Below are 22,867 nucleotides of genomic sequence, written 5' to 3' on the forward strand. Positions count from 1 at the left end.
TGTGTGTGTGTGTGTGTGTGAGAGGAGAGAGCTCTCTCTGGGTGTTGGGCAAGAGTCAGAGGTTGGATTTTTGGCGCTTCTACCTGCTGCTGCTTGATAGACTGACACCAGCGGGTGTAGAAAGCCTGCTGGACTCAGTCTGCCTGTGCAACTGCTCTGAGGACTAAAGCTCAGCATCACGGCCTCCTTTCCGGGCCTCTGATGCTGCCACCAGCTATTCACTGTAGAAATGCCAATATCAGAAGAGAACCTTTTTTTTGTTGTTGTTGTTTATTTCTTTGAGATTTCAGATCCTGTGTGGAAATAGTTTAAGATGATTTTAGAAATGAATTAAAGTGCTTTTTTCAGAACTGCAGTTTTCTCTTACTGCTAACCAATTCATAAAAACACGTTAAGATGTTATACTAGCTGTACTTCCAGCTTGACACATTTTTTTTTCTTTATAAAGATTTACGCTGGATGCTCTTCCTGCTGCACTGTGACCCCTTGAGGCTGGGTTTGTCACTTACTCTCAAACCCTGTAAGGTGAATTTGTCAACCTCTACACTGCAGAAAATCCACCCATTTTCTTCAGCTTATCAAATTCATGGTCATGGTGGAGACTACCCCGGCTGTTATAGTGCGAGGCGTGTGATACTTGGAGTGACAGGCCACCATTCACGCTCACAGTCACCTACGGCTAATTGTGTAAGGAAGCTGGAGAACATGCAACTCTTGGATTTTAACCCAGGGCCTATGCTTATGCTATGCTAACCACAGCACCACCGTGCCACACAAGTTAACCATCTCTGCTCTGGGAGTGCACAGCGCTGAGATGGTGCAGCTCGTCCACACGGACTTAAACATTTTTGTGGGAGGAAAAGGTGTTAGAGTACCCTGAGTGGTGATTTGGAAGAGTTTACCAAAACACAAACCTGTACTGGGATATCACATCCCAAGGAACCTGTCTTTGGCAATCTGAACTGATTATATACATTTTAGAGCATCCTGATGGTTACTTTATTTTTGCCTCCCAATAGTTTTGTTTTTCAAATGATCCAGCTTCTTTTATATTATGGAATATATAATGTATAAAACGTTGCTCGGTCTTACTGAGTACTTTCAAACGGGGTCTGCATTCTGGTCAGTCTTTAATGATAATCCTGATATCTGATCAGGGTAGTTCCAGCCTTCAAATAGAGAAAAGAGGAGGAAAAAAAGAAAGTTGCTTTCCCTCCTGAGCTCAGATTTTTGTACTTGGTGAATGAGCGATTACAAAGTACAGTTGATAGTGGTTTATCAGTTTATTGATTACATGGCATTTTGTTATGAATCCCATACTAGGAAGCAGTACATTACTTCAATTTTGGTGTAATTAATATTCAGTATGTATAACAATCCCAGCAAAATGATTTGCAGGGTAACTTGACTGCATGAGACTACATTATTTGTTTTCCTAGTTTCTGTGTATTCTGCTCAGATGACCTGAACACACAGCATCACTTCAGTTTAATTTAGCATCTCACAGGTAACATTTCACCATGGATTCATCAAAGAAAGGAACAACTGTATAATATAGATCACAAAAACATTGGGTTATGTTCTATGTCGTCTCTGCAATGTAAATGTTGAGGGCTAGGTTGTGAGAAGAACGCATCTGTGGGGGGGAAAAAAAGACTTTCTCAACTTAAGAAACTAGTACAAGTTTCGAGCAGCTACAGTTAGAAAAGTAAACAAGCTTCTTAGATTTTAAAGAGTCATTGGCAGCAGTTATTGAAATGTTAGCAGGAAAAGAAGAAGCCACATACTGAAAATATGCCAGCATTATACACAGAGCAGTTCTAACTACATGCCTACTGTTTTATTTTTCATACAGTGCATGAAGCAACTCCAATCTGCTGTGATCAGATATATAGTCAGCGAAGTGAGCAGCTTATAAAGTCTAGAGTTATTTTTATCTTGCTGTCGAGGGTAAGAAAGTAAATTGTCGTTTCAAGACAACGACAATTTACTTTGTCGTTGCAAACACACACTCTTCCTGTTTTTTTCTTTCATCACGATTTGCATACAGAAGAATGACAAATTAAAGGCAAAACCAAAATAAGGCCGTTCTGTTTAGATGACCACATGACCAACCAGAGCAGCCTCAGCGTGCCCTGAGATCTCCGGAGCTCTGCTGCAGGGATGAAACATCTTCCCAAAAGTTATTCCCTCGTTTAGTATTTAAATGATGATGGAAAGCCTAACGTGAAACTTCAACAAGGAAGATCTGCTCATCAACCTGCTTTCCGGGGTGTTAGGCTGCTTTTTGTTCTCTGCATCACTCCCTCTAGTCCAATCATCTTCTTGTCTGCCTTCTTTGAGCCAATCAACCTCCACTTTCCGTGGTTTAAAACTGTGCTGTCTGTCATTCTCCCTTTCAGACTCATTTGTGCAACCACCCCCATTTCCACCTTACAGACACCTCAGTCAGCGCTCCAACCAAGCTTCGTCTTCATCTTCGCCACCACCAGGGTCTAGACTCTTGGGGGTCCTGCCCTAAATCCTATCACTGCCGGGTGATAGGATTTAGGGTAATTATGTAATCTTGGAAGAGAACCACTCCCATCATGGTGGACATGTTTCATCCTAGGATAAAGGAGATTACACAAACAAATTCATATTGATTTCGAGCAACCCGACAATCCAAGGGGACATGAGCCATGCCAGGAAAACAGGGGCAGGCACTTCATCACCCCACTGTGATGACTGCAACAACAAAGAAATGAAGCTGCATCAAAGGACTTGCCAAGTAGGTGTTTTACAAAGTGGCTGTCTTCAAGTGCCTCTTGCCCAGAATTCCTTACAAAGATTAAAGAATCATCAAACAACGTGCCGATGACACAACTAGCTCCTCAGGCTGTGGCTTGCTTTTTGCTTTGGACACTCTCTGTGGCGTTTTTCTTCTACGGAGGTGAATGGTTCAAGTCATCCAAATACCAGCTGAGTCAAGTTTGGATAAGCCGCCAGTTTTTTTCCTTTCATGTGCCACCTGTCTGTATTTCTAAAATTTTAGTCTACATATACTGCCATCCATTTCCCATGCCCTAAATATTTACTGCTTTGACTGAAGCCGGCAAATAGAAAGTGCTCTTTGCAAAGAAAAAAGAAAAAAGCTCAGAAGTCTGTCTAGCTTTTTACAAGGCAATGTTAATAAATCGAGCCGAGCCTAAAGTATGTAGTCTATCTCTGAGTACAGCGTGTCTGTCAGGTCCTCTTCACTCGGGTCCTCTTCACTCGAGTCCTCTCCTTTCAGGCACATTGACCCTCTTCTGTGGAGGAAAAAAAAGAGAGAATACTACAGCATCATACATACATAAAACTTTAATATTTTTGGGGTACCGGTATTTTAATCTGTTTTATGTGATTATATGTACTGCACTCACCCCAGGTCTTGACAGTGGAGATCTCCTGCACAGGGGCAATATTTCCTGGGTCCCTCATCTTGCGGGCCCCAGGACAACAACTCAGTCAGGTGGTTTGAGGCACCAAAGCAGCGCTCACGTTCAATAGGCTTGGCCGAACAGACGGGGAAGAGGAGGACTAATCACCACACAACACAAAAACAAAGGTAAGTTCTCTGGGGGTGTGTAGGTAGTGACTGATAAACACATGCTGTACTACACATACCGTTATGGAAAGCACAGCAGAGGTCTGGGCTGCAGTCAGTCTGGTATTGACAAGTGCTTCCGGCCTCTCCCTTGGTTGCATTTTGGCTGCACTGGCCCCACACACAGAGCTGTTCGCCACAGCACTCTGCATCCTTAGTGCAGGACTAAGAAAAGTAGCATTTGAGCAAACAGCCAACAATTCAGCAGGCAGCCCTTCTCCTAACACAGATGCTTTAAAAGAACATGCACCTCCACTGTAACAACACTGAGATTCCTGGGAGAATTACATTATACATGCTTCCTTTAGGCAATATCATCAGAAAGCATAGGATACATTTTCATTGCTGTGCAGATGACACCCAACTTTATCTATCCATGAAGCCAGATAACACACACCAATTAGTTAAACTGCAGGAATGTCTTAAAGACATAAAGACCTGGTCGACCTCTAACATTCTGCTTCTAAATTCAGATAAAACTGAGGTGACTGTACTTGGCCCTAAAAATCTTAGAAATCCAGTTTCTAACCAGATTCTTACTCTGGATGGCATTACCTCGGCCTCCAGCAACACTGAGGAATCTTAGAGTCATTTTTGACTAGGATATGTCCTTCAATGCACATATTAAACAAATATGTAGGACTGCTTTCTGCCATTTGCACAATATCTCTAAAATTAGAAATATCCTGTCCCAGAGTGACGCTGAAAAACTAGTTCATGCATTTATGACTTCTAGGCTGAACTACTGTAAATTGTTTTTATCAGGATGTTCTAAAACTCCCTGAAAAGCCTTCACGTGATCCAAAATGCTGCAGCAAGAGTCCTGACAGGGACTAGAAAGAGAGAGCATATTTCTCTTATATTGGCTTCCCTTCATTGGCTCCCTGTTAAATCCAGAATTGAATTCAAAATCCTGCTCCTCACATACAAGGTCTTAAATAATCAGGCTCCATCTTATCCTAATGACCTTATAGTACCATATCACACCATTAGAGCACTTCACTCTCACACTGCAGGCTTACTTGTTGTTCCTAGAGTATTTAAAAGTTGAATGGGAGGCAGAGCCTTCAGCTTTCAGGCACCTCTTCTGTGAAACCAGCAGTTTATATTCAGGACACAGACACTATCTATGCTCTTAAGATTAGGCTTAAAACTTTCCTTTTTGATAAAGCCTATAGTTAGGGCTGGATCAGGTACAATATAAAGTGCCTCGAGGCAACTGTTGTTGTAATTTGGCGCTGTATATATAAATTTGAATTGAATTGTATTGAGCACAAATGGCGTTAATTATTCTCCAATCCTGCTGACTTAAAGAATATATATAAATATATAAATGAGATCAGCAGGTCAGCTGATCTGTGATTGCAGTGGAAAGAGATCCTAATATCACATCTTTAAGACACTGCAAAGTCACAGTTTTCCACGTCAGCGACTTTGAGAAGACACAGATCCTGTCCTCTGTGCATTTATCCTCCCTCTACCCTTGTTTGGCAGGCTGCCATCATCTTCCACTGCTTTTTTCATACGTCAACATCAACACTAATATATCCAATTGAGACTCAGCTGAACAAGCAACACAGGTAGAACAGAGTCCTGAATAAAACCAATGAGATAAGAGGACTTTGATTTGAATCGCTTTTGTTCTCTATGTTCTCTGAGAGAGCAGATGGAAGGGAAGAGCTCATATTTAACCTGCCCCCCTTTCATGAGATGCTCACAGGACAGAGTGCTTGGAAACAGCACACTCCAATTACACTTGTGGACGCACTGCAATGCAGTCGGTGTGAAACCTCAGCAGGCTGGATGTAAGAGCGCATCGTGTTGTGCGTGTTGGAAAGCGTCAGACAGGAGAAACAGTGCGTTTTAGAGAAGAATTATGAAAACAGTGAAGACGTCCACAGAAAAGTCTCTTAGGTTGACTCACCATATCGAGCGCTTTACATGGCAGACACTTGGCATTATGTGGGTCGTGAAGGCAGTACCTTCCCTTTCCACAGTCATCGTCACTGATGCATCCCTAAATACGAGAGAGGCGAGACTACATCAGGCCAGCTCGTTTTTCTAATTACATTTAAATATTAAATATGGGTCTGACAGCTCTAGTCAGAGAAACCCTTAACTGAATACACATTCACAACACAGTACAGTTGAAGGTGTTGAAGCACAAAACATATATTTTAATGCGGCACCTTCTCTGGTTTTATTTATTATTTAGACTGACGCCTGACCTAGTTTTTCTGTTCTGTGTCTAACATCAAATCACCCAACAGATTTTGCCAAAATAAACGGTGAGACAGCGTGTAAATGTAGCAAGAAGCTAACCACATAAATGGAGATTCTTTTACTCATACAGGAAAAACTAGGCTGATATTTTGGACTGATGCTTTTATTAGTTGCACTGTGACACTCCGAGCCACAAAACTTGAGTTATCAGAAAGCTACCCAACTGGATTTGACAGTTAATCACCATATGTCCCAAACTGCTTGGTTACATAACCTCACTTTGTGTTTGCAGCTTTAGTCCTAAAGCACATAATCATCACTTATTTAAAAATGACAAGCCTAGTAGACCATTTGAGAATTGACATCTTTACCACTTATTTGTACACAGGAAAAGGGCCGAATGGAGACAAAAGTACGCTTTTGATTCGTTTGCTGACATAGTGCCAAGTCAGTGGCTGTGATGGTGCACCAAGACATTATGCAACCTCTTCAGTGATGATAACCGAGCAGCTGAAGGTCATACAAAAGCTAGATTTCTTTTTGAACGTGCAGGTAAACAGGACGGGCTTACGTGATCGACTCTGTTCTCCAGGTCGTTAGAACTGTCGACTGTGGTAATGTTGTTTGTCTCCTGGGTGAAGATGGGACATACATTAAGTTTCAATCACAAGGGGAAACAAACAGTGCCTCACTTTACTTTACTGTTTCTTAGCCTACCTGGTCTTTATCAGTCACTTTATCAGAAGCATTTGCATTGTGAAGACTCGACTGAGAGTTCTCCTCATTTATCTGAAAGGATTTTGGAGAGGATCAAAGCCAGATTTCAGGAAAAAAGATGCATAACTCTGATGTTACTTTATTGCTGCATCTGATCTTCATTTCTGTCCAGAGATTGAAGTGTTTTAAAAAAAATACTTTCATCATACAACCCACTGAGATCCTACATACTACAGGCAGTTAGGTAATGCTATATGTCATGTAAAAAGCTGAGTGAGAGGTGCAACTGGCTGCTTACTTGGTGAAACGAGTCCTCGGGCTTTTGCTGTGGATCCTCTGGCAGCTGCTCCACTTCCACAAATACGCTGTCCGGCTCCGCTTGTCCCTGTGCAGAGTCATTCTCCAGGATGTGACTAATGCCCGGGTCCACTATCTCAGGGAGGATGCCATTGCAGACTGCTGTGACAGCCAAAACGAGCAGGATGGCTGGCACCATGCTGCTGCTGAGGATGCTGCTGCTGCACTCCGAGGAGGGTGTGGCAGTGATGCTGAGAAACACAAACAGCGTCACCACAGCTGATGTTTCCGTCACTGCAGGGTTTTTTCATCAAACCTCCACATTCATGACGGCCCCTTAACAGGTGAAATAACAATAGAAATAATACATAAAATGAAAAATAAGCCGACTTGATAATGTGCGCATTATTTTAATTGTGTGTTACCAACTTAACAGCGCACTTCAAACATAGTTCCGGCCAAGTTTAACCACTATTCGAAGTCAATAGGCGAGGTAAACAGTGAGTAAGCGTAGCCCAGGTAAACAGAGACAAGGTTTTTCTTCTCTGCCGTTAAAAACAAAAATAAAATGGAAAAACACACATCAAACCTGACTTTTTTTAAACGCAGGTGTGCTTGCAGTTTTACACAGAAGCTGGTGATGTAAGCGGAAGTATACTTTAGCTGCTAAAACAGTTACGAAAAACTGTAAACTGTCATCATTGAGCCCTGTTCTCAAAAACGGACATTCACTCTGTGAAGCTGAGAAAGTTTTCAAAACATGTTTAGCGCCATCTTCTGTCGGTAGGGAACACGACATCATGTGGTTGATTGCGGCTAACGGACTAGCATTAGTTTATGTTAGCTAACTACTGACAGTATCGAGAACAAAGAGGAAAACGAGGACACTAAAACTAAAAATCAGTTTTGTGCTGCCCCTGGCTGCAACAATGAGTTTTACATTAAGAAACTCCACCAGGGCAGGACCTCCAGACCTCCCTCTCCCTAGCCACCTCCTCCAGCCTTTCCGGGTGAACACCAAGGTGTTCCCAGGCCAGCTGAGAGATATCATCTCTCCCGCGTGTCCTGGGTCTGCCCTGTGGGCATACCTGGAACACCTCACCCAGGAGGCATCCTAGTGAGATACCCGAACCCCCTCCACTGGCTTCTTTCAATGTGGAGCAGCAGCGGCTCTACTCACGTCACTACCCGTCTTCAGCACGACTGATCGGTACAGTGTCCGCATCACTGCAGGGGCAGCACCAATCCATCTGTCAATTTCCCGTGCGTAAACTAAATAAATAAATAAATAAAATAAAAATAATCCCTGGACTGTCCTGTAGTTGCACACATTTTTTGACAAAATTCACCTACTCACCTATTGCCATCGACTTTAACATTTAACATGCTGACTGATGCTTGAAGTGTCTGAGATGCAGCTTTTACATCTGCTACATCCTGAAAGCACACTTGTAGCTGTACCCAATGACAAGAGGATGATTATTATTATTACACACTCCTAACACTAACTCTAACTGACTCTAACTAACTCTGCATTTCTGTTCTGCAGCCTTTGGTTCTTCAGCTCAAACTCTTGACATTTCTCCTGCGGTTGTTGTTTGGCTTCCATGTGTTTGTTTAGCTGATATTGCTTGTAGTCATTTTCTATTTCAGTTATCAAGTGGGCATCTTTCAGCTCTGCCACTTTCAGATGCATCTTTCTCTCCATTATTTCATATTTGTGCTCCAGCTGTTTAGGTTTTTTGTTTTCCTCCAGCTGTGCATAGTGGCTTTTTATGTTTTCCAGCTCTTGAGGCTGCGTAACCTTTTCCACCTCCATGTTCTCTTTCTTCAGTATTTGGTTTTCCTCCTCCAGATGTTTGTTTTTTTTCCTCAAGTTGCGTTTCTGAATCGACAAAGGTATCAACATGAAGGAAATTCCTTCTTTTGTTGAGGAGTCCATTGAGGCAACCCCTCAACATGTAAGTACTCTCTCGCGGTTTGCAGTTTTCCCTCGGAGATCTCGTTGGGATTAGCACAGTTATTTCGTGGGTGTCTGGGGTTATTGTTTCTTTAGGACAGGGCAGCAAACTAGAGATTTTCCAGTCCGGTTTTACATCCTTACATAGCACTGAATCAGCCATTTGAAAAATTTTTAATTACATATTTTTAGCTACTGATGCTGGTGACTGTCTTGTTCTTGTGCTTTTAGATGTGACAGCTGCGTTTGATACAGTGGATCATGCCATTTTACTCTCTCATTGGGAGCAGTCTGTGGGCATAAGAGGCACAGCACTGGAGTGGTTCAGGCTCTACTTGGCAGAGTGAACTTTTTGTGTCAGTCTCTGTGACCATGTGTCGTCCTCCGCTCATCTCTTGTGCGGTGTCCCACAGGGCTCAGTTCTAGGGCCCCTCCTCTTTTCTTTGTGTCTGCTCCCTCTTGGTTTTATATTGAGAAAACGCAGCATTGCATTTCACTTTTATGCTGATGACTGTCAGATCTATGTCCCTCTAAAGAAAAAAGGCACATATTCCGTACAGCCATTACTTCAGTGTCTTGATGACATTAAGGCTTGGTTGTCTCTTAAGTTTTTAAAAATCAATGACAAAAAGACTGAGGTGATGGTTTTTGGTAGCCTCACTGAGACCCCCAATGTGTATTTAGATTCTTTGGCCCTGTATAATAAGCCAACTGTCACAAACCTGGGGGTCAAAGTGGACTCTGAACTGAAGCTTGACGGTCAGATTAAGGCAGTGGTAAAATCTAGCTTCTTTCCGCTGAGGCAGTTGACTAAAATAAAACCAATTCCTTCATGGCAGCACTTGGAGACAGTTATAGAATAGAATAGAACTCAACTTTATTGTCATTGCACATGTCACAGGTACAGGGCAACGAAATGCAGTTTGCATCCACGCCTTTGTTAGCACTCGGCTGGATTACTGTAGTGCACTTTATATAGGGGTCAGTGCTTCATACATTACTCATCTACAGAGGGTGCAAAATACTGCAGCTTGTCTGTTATCTAACACTCGAAAGTGTAAGCACATTTCCCCTATTTTAGCTTCACTTCACTGGTTGCCCATTCCTTTTAGGATCCATTTTAAAATTCTTTTATTTGCTTTTAAAGCCCTCCATAGCCTATATCTCTCTGTGTTGCTACAGCCTTATACAATCACCAGCTCTCAGGTCAGCTGATCACCTGTTCCTGAATGTAAACAGGACTGAGCGTAAACTTAGAGGAGATCGTGCTTTTTCTGTAGCAGCTTCAAAACTGTGGAACAATCTGCCTTTAGAGATTAGACAGGTCTCTTCTCTGCCTGTTTTTAAATCAATTCTAAAAACCCATTTGTTCACCCTGGCCTTTGACACCACTTGAGATGTTGGTTTTTTTACTTGACTGCAGTGAGCTGATGATGTTGGTTTTAGTGAGATGTTGGCCTTTATTTTAGTTGTTTTTGTTGATTCTATGTTTTATGTTGTTTTTTATATAGGGCTGTTTTATTTTTTATGTATTATGTGTTTAACTTGTTTTTGTAACTTTTATTCTATTGTTCTTAACTTATTTACTGTACAGCACTTTGGTCCTGTGCTGGCTATTTTAAAGTACTTTATAAATAAAGTTGGATTGGATTGGAGTGTAACTAGATTCTGTCTTCTATCTTAGCGATAAGACGAGTGGAAATCCTTCTTGGATACTAGTTGAAAACGTGTAAAAATGCTTCTTCTCAGTACATCTTCGCAGGAGAAGTTTAGTGAAAGTTTGACGGACACAAAAACACTGAGGGTCAGACTGAACGCGGGTTCTTTACAAGCATTTCTTCTGATGACGTCACAGTTTGATGGCTCTTTGATCTCAGTGAGTTTGCAATGTAATTGGCTTATTCATACCACGTGACATTAATGAGTCTAATTCATCCAGTCATTGACCTAATGTGTTTAACTATTAGAGGTAAGCCACGTACTTTGCAAAAGTATTAATAAAGTTTCCCTCTGTGTCATGAATAATGAAGAATCCCAAACTCCCGCGCTACTCGCCAGACACCTGCTTCAGAAGTCATCATTCCATTCAATGGGCATTATTAGCAGAAATCAGCCCCATAGATATGGGCCAGTAGTGCCTTCTACACCTGCTAGTTTGTTCAGAAGGGTATTCAGATCATCATTCAGATGGAGGATCCTTAACAGGAGCCAGTGTGTACGGGTAAGACCATTTAAATGGACAGCATTAACAAAGTGACTATGAAAAGTCCATCCATTCGCTTCCGAATATCCTTTCCAGGGTCACGGGGGCGCTGGAGCCTATCCCAGCTGTCATGGGGTGAGAGGCCAGGGTACACCCTGGACAAGTTGCCAGTCTGTCGCAGGGCTAACGCACAGAGACAGACAACCAGTCCCACTCACATTCACTCCCGCATTTACACCTATGGGCAATTTACATTGATCAATTAACCTGTCCCCACTAACTGGATGTCTTTGGACTGTGGGAGAACTTTTAAGCAGTTTGTATAAGCTAAATGCTTATGCAACCTGTTGCAAGAGCTTGGTCTGCACAGCTGGCAATAAGTCGGACTTGTTTCCGGTGGGTGTTGGACTCTGTCAGGGACAGGGACAAATTCCTGCCCCAAGTGGAGGAGTTTAAGTATCTTGGAGTCTTGTTAACAAGTGACGGGAGAAGGCTGCAGTGATACAGCGTCTGCATCACTGCAGCCGCTGTATCAGTCTGTCGTTGTGAAGAGACAGCTGAGAGTAAAAGACAAGCTCTCAATGTACCGGTCGGTCTACATCCTTAACCTCACCTGTGGTCATGATCTGTGGATAGTGACGAAAAGAATGAGATCACGGAAATAAGCGGCGGAAATGAGCTTTCTCTGAAGGTTGATGAGTTCGGCCATCCAGGAGGTGGGTGGGGAGAGGGAGGTCTGGGCTTCTCTGCTTAGGCCGTTTCCCCGCAAACCGGCTCGGCATAAGCAGATGGATGGATGGATGTACTTGTAAGCAATAAAAAAATACTTTTACATCATTTTATAGATTATATAATTTACATTTACTTCCATCTAGAAAGTCAGCATATATTTAATTTGTGTTTGTATTTGGTGGAATCAATGTAAAAACAAAAATTAAAAATACAAATCTAATAAAATAATCATTATGTACATTAAAATGTAAAAAAATAAAATAAAGATGTGTCACACATTGGCCCTAAATCTTTCCATATGACTGGGTAGCATTACTAATTTAATTAGTATTCTTTCTTTTTTTTGCTTGACTGCATTTTGATGATTAATTATGTGCACTATTCGGCTTCTTCAGTAGGATTATAGCTTTTAGGCAAGTAAAAAGTCTAAATAAAATTTGACACTTTGCCAAGCAATTATCCAGTAACAAAGGTTTTGTTTAAGACTACCAACATTTAAACACCCGCTTTGGATATTTGAATGTTGGTAGTCTTGATGTAAGAGTCACACAAGTCAGTCATGACAAACGTAAACCCCTCAATTTCCAGGGGTACGATCGTTGTGACATCAGTTTTGGCAGTAATAAATTTGTTAATACTTTTAGCTAAATTTTTTATCCATAAATGTAAGTTTACTTATAAAACACCATATTTCTGTCATTTTCTTAAGGATGTGGAATTGTACATCCAATCAGTATCAGACTCCACCAACAAAAAAGCTCTTAAAACATCATATATATGTGAATTTTTGTGTGTATCCATATAATTATTTTTTTTACCCCTGGTTTTGTGTGTTCATGTTCTGTTCTTTTGTATACTTCATCTGTTCGTATGTTGTATACTCACTGTTTGTCCAATAAAGTTCTTTTTTTTTTTTTTTTTTTAAAAAGGCAAGCATTAAAATAAAATTTAAAAAAGACCAGTTTTGATAGACATTGCTTTCTTGGGCTCGCCACATAACGTCCTGCAAAAATAAATGAATATATAAAAAAGGAGTCACACAATAAAATAAATAATTTAGTCTTGTCTTCGTTTTTCTTTCAAAAAAGTCTCCCCTGAAATGACTAATTTTGTTTAAGAGCTATTAAAACAAATACAACAACAACAACACGCACAAAAAAATCACTCTGACCCAAGAAACTGACAAAATATGTCTTCATCTCAAAGTTTTCCACAAACAGAACTGCAAAATGGGCTTATTGTCAGGTCAAATGTGTGATATATGTGTGACAGAAATCCACACTGCACATTGATGTAGCAGTAACAAGCAACCTGTCAACCAACCCCGGTGTTCACCGGTCCAGCGTACCAGTGGAAACCCGCTCAAACAGAAGCGCGAGACGTGGTAGTTTTCTTTCTATTTCAAAAACAGGCCACAAGATGGCGCAACGCACTTTAAAAATAAACCTATATCCGTCCTTGCCGCCTATTTTAAGCCTTTTTTCAAATGGTTTGCTCACAGGTTTTGTCCACGGTGCTGTGGTTTTGTACATTTCCTGCTGACAAGCTGCAAAACATGACCCACAGTGTTGACTAAGTGGAGTTTCTGGCGCCTCGTAGTCTCGTCTTCCACCCGAATAACTTTTTTGATATTTACAGGTTTAGTTAGATGTGTTTAGTTAGTGTATTTGGATCTTCCTCAGTAATAATGACTTAATCATCTTTTTGAATAAAAGCATTTTTGATTTGAAGTATTTATTTACGTTGGTAATCCTTTAATATTCAGGGGTGGATCCAGTGTGTTGTGCGGGCAGCTCTCACCTGCTTTCTGCGCAGACAGCAGGTGGTCGGCGGAGCGGTGCCCTTCCCTGAGAAAGTGTGGATTAAACAGCAGCCACAGGCGCTGTGCCCACGTGGGATGTGTCCCACGTTAGAGCACCGCCCCTTAATCGCTGGACGCAGCTGCACAGAAACTACTGCCTGTCAGTCTGACTGAGGACGCACTTTACTTTCCACAGCAGTCCCGCAGCTCGATTAACCGAAGGCTCAGGCAGAAAGGCGCACAAGGTAAGTTCTGCTCTTTCACGCTGTGTACGTTTCTGATGTCATTAGTGCCAGCTGTGGGAGGTGTGACCGTGAGACACCTGATAGAAGTTTTTGATCCTGTTAAGCAACGCGATCAAAGTTAGCAGTTATTACACCGGGAATGAATGACAGGCACGCTGTTAGCGAGAAATCCAGGATTCACTCCAGTCATTACTTTGTATGCTGTTTCGTTTGTTTACTGATTTATCCACGATCACTGTTTCTCATGTCGTTGGAGCTTTCTGAACTGGTGCCAAAAACTGAAGCGTGATCATATCGCTTCCCGGTTGAAGGCTGCCTGGGAGCAGTCAGACATCTGACAGAGGCTCGTTCCTATTCTCTGATAACAAAAAAGGTTATCTGCACTTCGCCCAGCCTACTTTAGTTTAGTTTTGTTTGTTTTTGGTGCTGTTGTGCTGCTGTAAGCCATAAATCTTGTGTAGTGTGCCAGCCTGTCAAGCATGACTCCAGGGACCTTTAAAACCCGGAATGAGATCTTTTCTATGCATCGAAGTTCAAAAAGGTAAAGCTGCTGGTTAGTTAACTCTTCCTCTCATAACCACCTACTCAGTGGCTTCTAGACTCTAAATACCACCTCAGGCTTTATTTATTTTGAGCTGCACACCGACATACGTTGCATAATAAAGAAAGGTGTGGTGTTGGCTGCCTTTACAGGCCGGCTACTAAAAAGAAGCTCAATGAGAGGCAGAAGCCACCTGTTAATGTTTTGCAGTGTAACTACAAGTTAATACACAGCTGGACCTAGGATCTAGCAGGTCTTCCTGATGAAGCAGGAAAAAGCCCTTCAGCCTAGACTAATTTGTTTATCCTTCTTCCATGTGTTTCAACATACTGCACAAGCTCGCCGCCTGCTATGTTTCATATGGCTTGGGAGATGATTCATGAGACACAGTTTTCTGGAAGCTCTAAAGAGTCATACAAATAGCGGTAGCGCTCCTTCCTAGTGCTGTGTGAGCAATCATTTCCTGTGTAGTTTAAGAATGTGAAGTTTAGATACAGCTTAGGTTTGCCCATCGAACTGTGAGAATGAAAGATTGCTGTACAGTGCAGCGAGGAATGCCCAGACCTCTACATTGGAGAGACCAAACAGCCACTTCACAAGCGCATGGCACAACACAGAAGAGCCACCTCCACAGGATAAGACTCAGCAGTCCATCTGCATCTTAAGGATAAAGGTCACTCTTTCGAGGATGCCAATGTTCACATTTTGGACAGAGAGGACAGATGGTTTGAAAGAGGAGTGAAAGAAGCCATCTATGTCCACTGTGAGTGACCATCTTTGAACAGAGGCGGGGGTTTACGACACCAACTCTCTGCCATCTATAATCCAGTTCTGAGATCTCTCCCCAGACGCCTTAACGCCCACTCACACCCTGGGCCATCTGATCTCAGGAATTCGCATGATAAGGTGGGGCCAGGTTTCACAATCACCTGAAACTCTGGCTGATTGGGACCCACACCCAGTTTCACACCTTGGCTCAGGCGATTAGAGGATCATCAGGGGGTCCTTTTGTCCCTCTGTGGGGGGTTACTCCCACTAGGTTTATATCTGGGACTCTCCACCATTTGACCTTAGAACTGAAGAAGCTTCTCGGATGAGAGGTGAAACGTCTTCAAGTAACTTAAAGAAGTCCAGACGCTTTTCTTTGCAAGCTCCTTAGACTACGATAACCTGGATGACTGAGAACCTTCACAGACAGAATGAAAGATTATTCTCCAGCATGGAAAGAGTGGGGTTTTTTTTGTTTTTTGTTTTTTTTTAATCCCTGCTGGACTTTATATTTTATAGTAAACAACCTCTTTCTGCATCAACATCGAAATGCGACCGCAGAATTCTCCTCTAGCTCGAATTCCCCCTTCATTTACCCTTTTTTTGGCTTCATGCATTATGATGTAAAATGCGTTGGAAGTCACAGTAAACTGTATATTCTTGTCTCAGTGGCTTTGACGCTCGTGTGCCAAACATGGTGAGCTATGACAGATTCATCTGTGATTCCTGGTTGTCTCCTTTTAGCACTGAAGTGTACTGTACATCTGAAAGAATACACAAACATCAAGCAGCAATAGGGGCTGTACGTCAGATTCTTGAACCATTGTAACACATGAGGAACCAGTGCGATAAACTGACTGGTGAAACGGAAGCATACAAACGTCCCCATTTGTAAACTGCCACTTTACTGTTGAAAAAATGAGTGTGACAGGGTTCAGTAGCTTACATTGCAAATTCCCGTGGCAGCATTTCATTTTTAGTTTGCAATTACCAGCTTTACTGGAGTTTAACCTAACAACAGTCCCTGGAGGTTCAGTGAGTGCAGAAAGCTGCACAGCCCCCTTGACTCATGGTGCCAACTGAGGAACTACAGTTTTATGGTCCTTATGAAGGATCTAAAAGAAACGTTATTTAATAGACCAAAGTCTATCTTTAGTTTCAGGATAGTTATCAGGGTTTTAAGACCTTTGCCTGACAAAACAGGTAAATTTATATACGCACAGTGGGTGGCATGGTTGTGTGATGGTCAACACTAGTAAGCGCTAGTAATCACCTCACAGTAAGAAGAGCCTGGGTTTAAATCCACTGGCCTGAGCTGTGGCTCATGCTCGGTGATCAGAAGGCTGGTGGTTCAATCCTTGATTCCTCCGCTCCGCATGCCAAAGTATTCTTGGGCAACATGTATCTACTGGAGTGTAAGTGTGTGAATGCTAGACTGTGGGAAGAAAAATTCCCTTTAACAGGAAAAGCCAGGCTCACCGAGGGCCAGCTATCTGCGATGACAGGTTGGGCTGAGGGAAGGAAGACAGCACAAAAAACCTGCTCTGGAAGAGAGATTAATAACTAATGATTAAATAAAAAGTGGTGTGAAGCACATAGTGGGTGAAGAAGGTGAGTGAACACGAAACATTTAGTGCATTATGGGAAGCCCCTGGCAGCCTAGGCCTATTGCAGCGAACTAAGGGAGGATTCAGGGTCACCTGATCAGGGTCATGGTCAAGGTTTGATAGAGGCCGCAAGGATCTTTGGGGTGGAACAGGGTTGGTGAGCAGTTTCTAGATCTGTGCAACAGGGGCTTATCTTGCAGGTGGTGTGCAGGCATCCAGGTGAAAAATATGAAGTCAGGTTGAGTTGAAGGGAAATTTGCCCCCTGCTCCCTTAACGAGTTGCCACAGTGGATGGCTTTCCTCCATTCCTTTTTTAAAAAATCGTTTCGTTCCTTTTTTAGTATTAATGATTGGTGAAACTGTGGGACTTTTGAGTCATATTAATGATTGTGAAGGTCGTGATTGTGCTAATACATTTCACAGTTCATGGTGTTTCGACCCAGTTCTGCCTCTGAAACAGTGTTTGTTGCTTGGTTAGGATTAGGTTAGATGGTTACAGTAATCAAGACATCTACTTGTGAGCTTGTCGAGTATTAAAATCACTGAATGTCTTTGTGAACTGAAATGTTAAAAATATGTGAGGTACAGTAAAAACAATGAGTTTCACACAGCCTGAAACACTGACCCAGAGTGGAAGCTTGTAGTCATTATTGCCAGGGAGGTGTTGTAAACTTTCTCCTTCCTCTCTGCAATATGTTTCCTTCCTTGTTCCACAGCATAAAAAACAGGCACATGTGTCCAGGCATCAGCTACACTAAAAGAGACAGGAGCTCTGGGAGATAGGTGCGGCCCGTCGTTCCGTGTGGTCTGCTGCTTAATCATCTGCGCCATGGTTAAAGTTCCTATTTGACTCGTAGGAGTCATCTCTGCCACTTCAGGTCAGCTTAAAATAGGACAGCAAACAAACACATTTCTGCTTCCCCATTTCTACATTACAACATTGGCACATATCGCATATAAACACAGTTAAGCTGGAGCCACTGAAGGACCGACACAGCTGTAGTAATTTTACTGCGGTGCGGTGCATCACCTGAAGCGTTAGCCTGATGGTACCAAACTCTGACTCTTATTGGGTTGAACTTTGTGCAATTTTGTGGGTTTTTCTGGCGCTAATCAAGTTTACAGAGTCTCTTGTTTACATGTTTTTGCTTGTGACGATGTCCTTTCGTATCATGTGCTGTTTTCTTTTGCAACATGACACTTGTCTATTCCAAGACTAGCTTTCATGATTGCTGGCGTGCAGAAGCTGCTGTTCCTGCCAGGCAGTGATACACGGCTGTCCAAACCTTTAATGTGCCTCTCTGTGGTGTGAGTGGTCCAAGTTCACTGATATGTAATGTTAGGTTGTCGTGAGTCCATTTATTGGTTTATTAAGGAGACTGTAGGGACTTCTAATAACGTGTAGGTAGATGTAATAATTGCTCTTGTAAATTGTTGGTGTCAGTGCGACTCCTGATAAATTATTCTCTGATAGAGCCATGTGGAGAACACGCCTTGCAGGTCAAATGGGCCTCCAGAAAGCAGCCCCGAAGCTTCACAAGTCTGCTCCCGTTTGAGTGAATTTAGACCTTTCCCCCTCTGAAGTTGACTGATGTATACTGTGATCTGTCAGTCTTTCTACCTATCTCATGACAAATCTTCCTTTGTTTTGGCAATGCTGCCTGAACACGCAGCCAGATTTCTGAGAGCTGAGATAATACTGTGGAGCTTTGGGGCCTGGTGGAGGGCAGAGCCCACAGGCTGAAGTCCACATGAGTGCAATGTTTTCAGAGGCAAGCTGCCTGCTTATCAGGTCTACAGAGGGTTCCTTCCTGGTTTTCTTCAATCCAGTCTGTAATTACTGTTGCTGGCTGACGGCACTACAGTATGTGCATTTCCCAGCACTCCCAATGTTTTCCTTGTGTTGTCAGCTTCCTATTGTATCCTGATAGCCAGAAGCTCCGTGCTCTGCAGAAACAAATGAAGACAGTGCATTGACACTTGATCCAGTTTCTTACACTGTATTTATTGCCTTTAGGTTTAAAGCACAACCAATGTTTTCACATGGTGTTGTTCAATCACTGATTGTCTTACACTCAGTGAGTTAAGAGTATCTCTTAGAGATAAAAATGTTGATATTCTGTACTTATTTGCTGTCAGACTTCCGTGGAATCTGCCACTGAATTGATCTTTTTAACAAGCTTTGCTTGTGTAGCTAAAACCCAGATATAGCTCGCTCTTTGACCTCCAAACAGTCTGCACTAGAGTCGGAACGATGTATCAGTCCACTGTTATTATTGGCTGATGTTTGCCTTTTGGAGATCCTGTCTTTCTCTCAACCATCAAGTTATCTAATGTATCTTAAAAGGTTACTGTTCCCATTAATAATTTTACATGTAAAAAGAAAAAAGGCTTATGAGCTAATGAGCTAATACTGTTGCACATGTTCAGAGGATATCCGTCCACTTATGACCACTAATCACAGATTGTGATTTGCTAAATGTTACTCACTGCACGCTCGCTGGTTTAAAGTGGAAGTTGGAATATTTGACTGTGAATCAAACCTCCTTGATGACTTTTTTGGTGGGAGCACTGATGTCATTTTCTGGTCATGACGTAGAGCTAGCTCTACCAGAAGCTTGGTAGTTCAGTCCATGGTTCTGGGTCTATGTTTGCTTTTATAGAGTCTAAAAGTGCGATATGAACACCAAAAATGTCATAAATGGTTTAAAATTGTTTTCTTATCAATTTTTGACATAGTCCATTAAATAGTTTTCGAATTTAACATCATAGTTGAGTGTTTCTTAGTCTTAGACTAGCTAGTCTACTTTTCCCCCCCTTCGTTTAGTCGACTATGAAATTAATTGACAGGAACATCCTTAGTGTGCACATGTTTGTTTGTTTTTTATCTGAGTGGAGGTCTCTTCATTGAGAAACTGATACTGCAAACCTCAGCCACCACTAGGCAGAGGTGGGAAGTAACGAAGTACAAATACTTCATTACTGTGCTTAAGTAGAATTTTTATGTCTCTGTACTTTACTTGAGTAGTGATTTTTCTGACAAGTGTTTACTTTCACGCCTTACATTTTCAAAATGGCCTTGTTTATTTTGCTTTAAGTCATTTGAGGGAAGTTATTAATTCCTCACTGCGGGCCATTAAACATCACACCGATGTGAGCCTAAACAGCAACACAGGAAAGAAAATCCTGCTCGCCTATTAGTCACCAGGGGATGTCACGTAAAGATAGATGAAAGAGCCAAAATGGCATGGCATAGTCATGGGTTAAAGTGTTTTTATTTATTTACTTATTTTGCGCAACATTATTATTAGTTTTGTATTCACATTTTTGTTTAGTTGAAAGGATTTATGTTTGAAGCCTTGTAGTTTTCTCATGGTGGTTTTGAACGTTTGTTTTCCTTTCCTGCTTTGTTCATTTACCTCGTGGTATATACACATCCACCCAAAGTCTATAACATCAACATGCAGATCATTTAAACTGCCAGTTCAACTAAGCAGACTCATCAAATCAATGAAGCCAAAGCAAACAGAAGTCAACTGACTTAAAGTAAAGAAAAAGGGTTGCCAGTAGGGAAAATAGTGGCCAGTGTGAATGCCATATCTATGAAAATTTAGAGAAAAAATTGATTCAACTGAATAATAAGGAAAAAACAAACAGACTGACACCATAAAGTCACAAGTAAATGAATTGTTGTTGCTTCCCCCCCCATCTTTGGTGCCATTTTTCCTTTTCCAGATACACAGGTATACAAAGGCCATACTACATAGGGTACAAAATGTTTTGTTTATGCCTCTTTTTAAAAAATGATTTCTGGCTTTGCTAGTAACAAATTAACATGTTCCTGAGGGCCACAGACAAAGAAAGTATATATCTTATAGAGTAGTGTAGGAGGACATAAAGATTTAAAGATTTTTGTTGTGTAGGTGTTGCAGGTACACTTTCACATTCCTAAGATTCCTCATACTGAAAACTGATACCTGGCGGTGTCTCTCAAAGACACGTCAGTGCTTTCATTTTATATGTAGGACACTCAGTTGCATGCTCATCCGTACGCAGGAATGAGATAAAATGTTCTCACCGTACTGTGAAAAACAAAGTACATCGCATGATTCAGTAGCTTGAAAAACCACATTTAGCATCAAGAACCTAAAGTAATTGTTTTCTGTAGGATTGTGTCATTCTGTCAATTTGTTGTGGAGGAATTTTGTCCCACTTTTCTTTACAAGAATCTTCCAAATCAAATTTGGAGAGCTACCTGCTCCAGTGACCCAACATGAGAGCCGTGTGCTTGGGATCATTGTCCTCTTGCATGACCTAGTTTAGGCCAAGCTTACTGTTAGTCTTACATTTGATTCTCGAACAAGTTGTTATATAGAGGAGGTCAGGGTGGGCTCAATAACTCTAAGGTCCTGTGGCTGCAAAAAAACAAAACAAAAAAAGCCTAAATCATCACCCCTCCACCACTTTGGCTGACAGTTGGTATGAGGTGTTTGTGCTGATATGCTATGTTTGGTTTTTCCCAGATGTGGTGCTGGGAATTATGGTCAAACATCTTCACTTTGGTCTTGTCTCACCAAAGGAGATTCTTCCAGAAGTCTTGTGGTTTGTTCAGATGCAACTTTGCAAACCTAAGCTGTGCTTACAAGTTATTTTTTAAGAGGAAAAGAGCCTTTCTCTTGGCCACTGTTACAAACAAGCATTAGTTGTTTAGGAGTTTTGTTTCTTTTCTTTTTTTTTTTTTTACAAAAAAGTGATTGCACAAAGTACTGTGACATCACTGACAATTTATCAGATATTAGTACTTCCTGGATTGATAATTAAAACAAACAAACCAAAGCTATTTCTATATAAAACAGCCTTTTTACAATTAATCACTTCCCTTGATCTTCTCAGGACTTTCACTTAATTATACTCCTTTCTAAACACACAGGAAACTTAAACCTACATGCAATCAAAATCTCCAATCCTATTAAGCATTATATGGTTAGACATAAGACGTGTATGGCGTGTGTGCATGTGCGTTCAGCCTGCTTCATCTGTCATTAGTTATATTTTTTACAGCTGCTTTGCGGATTCACTGTGTCGGCCCACAAGTGACTTTCCATTCTGTCAGGCAGGGATGGTGAAGTCATAGGACTCTGCCAGAGACAGTGCAGTTAGAGTGTTGAGCATCGACTTGGCTCTGAAGACAGTAAGTGGTACCTTTTCAATAGTCCTCGCAGGCTCCTATAGCAGATGTTTCCAATAAGGGTGCCTGTTTTACCACTTTGCTTAGACTGTAATGTGAATACATAAATGCAGTAAACATCTCTTTGACTGAGCCGTCCACCAAGGGCATGAGAGCTTATTGAGCACTCACCAAAGTTTAGAGTAAAATGATGTCATTGCATAGAGAAAATACAGCAACAGACAATAGTGATGACAATGGAAGTTTCTTTTGTTCATTTTGTGGTATAACTTAGCAGCCCAAAAGATTATTTTAATGCAAATGTCAAAGAAAATGACTAAATACAGGCAATGGAAGACATTACAAAAGCTTAAAAAAACCCATGAATATACAACAATATTCCAATCACAGTTTCCTGCCATGCATGTAGGATTAAAGCTTGTGTATCATTAATCACGCTCATCGTAGTTCTTGCTTGTCAGTTGTTGACAATTAAGAGTAGATTTCCCAAAAATCTGTGGAGGTGGTCCTGCGAGTTGTGGCTGGTGAAGCCAGAGGGCTAGCAGTGTGAGTGTTGAACTCATGCTGATGGAGCAGTTCAGGGCTCTTCTAGCCACGTGGCAAAGGAATGCCAGCTCACTGAGTGAGGCTGGATGTTTGCTGTGAAGGCCTCAGAGGTCTATGAGATTTACTGACAGGACAGGAGCTTTTTGAAGCACACACAATGGTATACCTCTTTTCAATTGGTTTGATAATGTTCCCTTTCCCAGCCGGTTTCTAAAGTGTAAAACAACACCGACAGGAGCAGCAAAACAGGATGCAAACACAGGGCCAAACAGGATCTTTTGCAAATGAATATGTTAATTTTAGCCTGGGGACACTGTTGTTGCTGTGGTAGCAACATTCAAAATCTCACCACATTCAATGGTTGTTGAATGTGAGTAAATTTCATTGGTTGCATGTTGTTGTTTTTTATTT

General features: G+C 41.7%; 2 protein-coding genes across 11 annotated transcripts in view; one reads left to right on the forward strand and one right to left on the reverse strand.

Moving 5' to 3' along the window:
- Nucleotides 1-1,268: 1,268 nt before the first annotated feature.
- Nucleotides 1,269-13,664, reverse strand: dkk3a (dickkopf WNT signaling pathway inhibitor 3a). Of its 4 annotated transcripts, none has more exons than XM_005929532.3 (8): nucleotides 13,561-13,664; nucleotides 6,867-7,116; nucleotides 6,569-6,640; nucleotides 6,423-6,482; nucleotides 5,553-5,645; nucleotides 3,649-3,793; nucleotides 3,405-3,561; nucleotides 1,269-3,290 (listed from the first exon to the last, which is right to left on the reverse strand). In XM_005929532.3, exons 2-8 carry the CDS (start codon nucleotides 7,062-7,064, stop codon nucleotides 3,188-3,190), a joined length of 828 nt encoding a protein of 275 aa, XP_005929594.1. In that variant the 5' UTR covers nucleotides 7,065-7,116; nucleotides 13,561-13,664; the 3' UTR covers nucleotides 1,269-3,187. The 4 variants fall into 4 exon arrangements, with proteins under 4 accessions (XP_005929594.1, XP_005929593.1, XP_005929592.1 ...); XM_005929531.3 differs by lacking the exon at nucleotides 13,561-13,664 and adding an exon at nucleotides 8,046-8,063; XM_005929530.3 differs by lacking the exon at nucleotides 13,561-13,664 and adding an exon at nucleotides 7,954-8,056.
- Nucleotides 13,665-13,684: 20 nt separating this feature from the next.
- mical2a (microtubule associated monooxygenase, calponin and LIM domain containing 2a) overlaps nucleotides 13,685-22,867 on the forward strand; it is a 40,598-nt gene continuing 31,415 nt past the window's right edge. For 5 of the 7 annotated variants that reach the window (XM_042220553.1, XM_014335901.2, XM_014335899.2 and 2 more), the window contains exon 1: nucleotides 13,685-13,806. The gene's annotated coding sequence lies outside the window, so the exon portion shown is untranslated. The remainder of the gene's footprint in view (nucleotides 13,807-22,867) is intronic. The other 2 variants (XM_014335902.2, XM_005929607.3) reach the window with 2 other exon arrangements.

Source organism: Haplochromis burtoni, unplaced genomic scaffold (genome assembly GCF_018398535.1).
Source record: "Haplochromis burtoni strain Fernald_Lab_line unplaced genomic scaffold, NCSU_Asbu1 Contig_50, whole genome shotgun sequence".
Classification (NCBI taxonomy): Eukaryota; Metazoa; Chordata; class Actinopteri; order Cichliformes; family Cichlidae; genus Haplochromis; species Haplochromis burtoni.

Excerpts from the sequence above, each read along its gene's own strand:
- dkk3a (XM_005929532.3), bottom strand. The coding sequence starts at position 7,064 with ATGGTGCCAGCCATCCTGCTCGTTTTGGCTGTCACAGCAGTCTGCAAT. Across the intron at positions 5,646-6,422 it reads TGGAGAACAGAGTCGATCAC|GGATGCATCAGTGACGATGA; the intron begins GTAAGCCCGTCC and ends TCTCGTATTTAG. Across the intron at positions 3,291-3,404 it reads CTCCACTGTCAAGACCTGGG|AAGAGGGTCAATGTGCCTGA; the intron begins GTGAGTGCAGTA and ends TTTCCTCCACAG.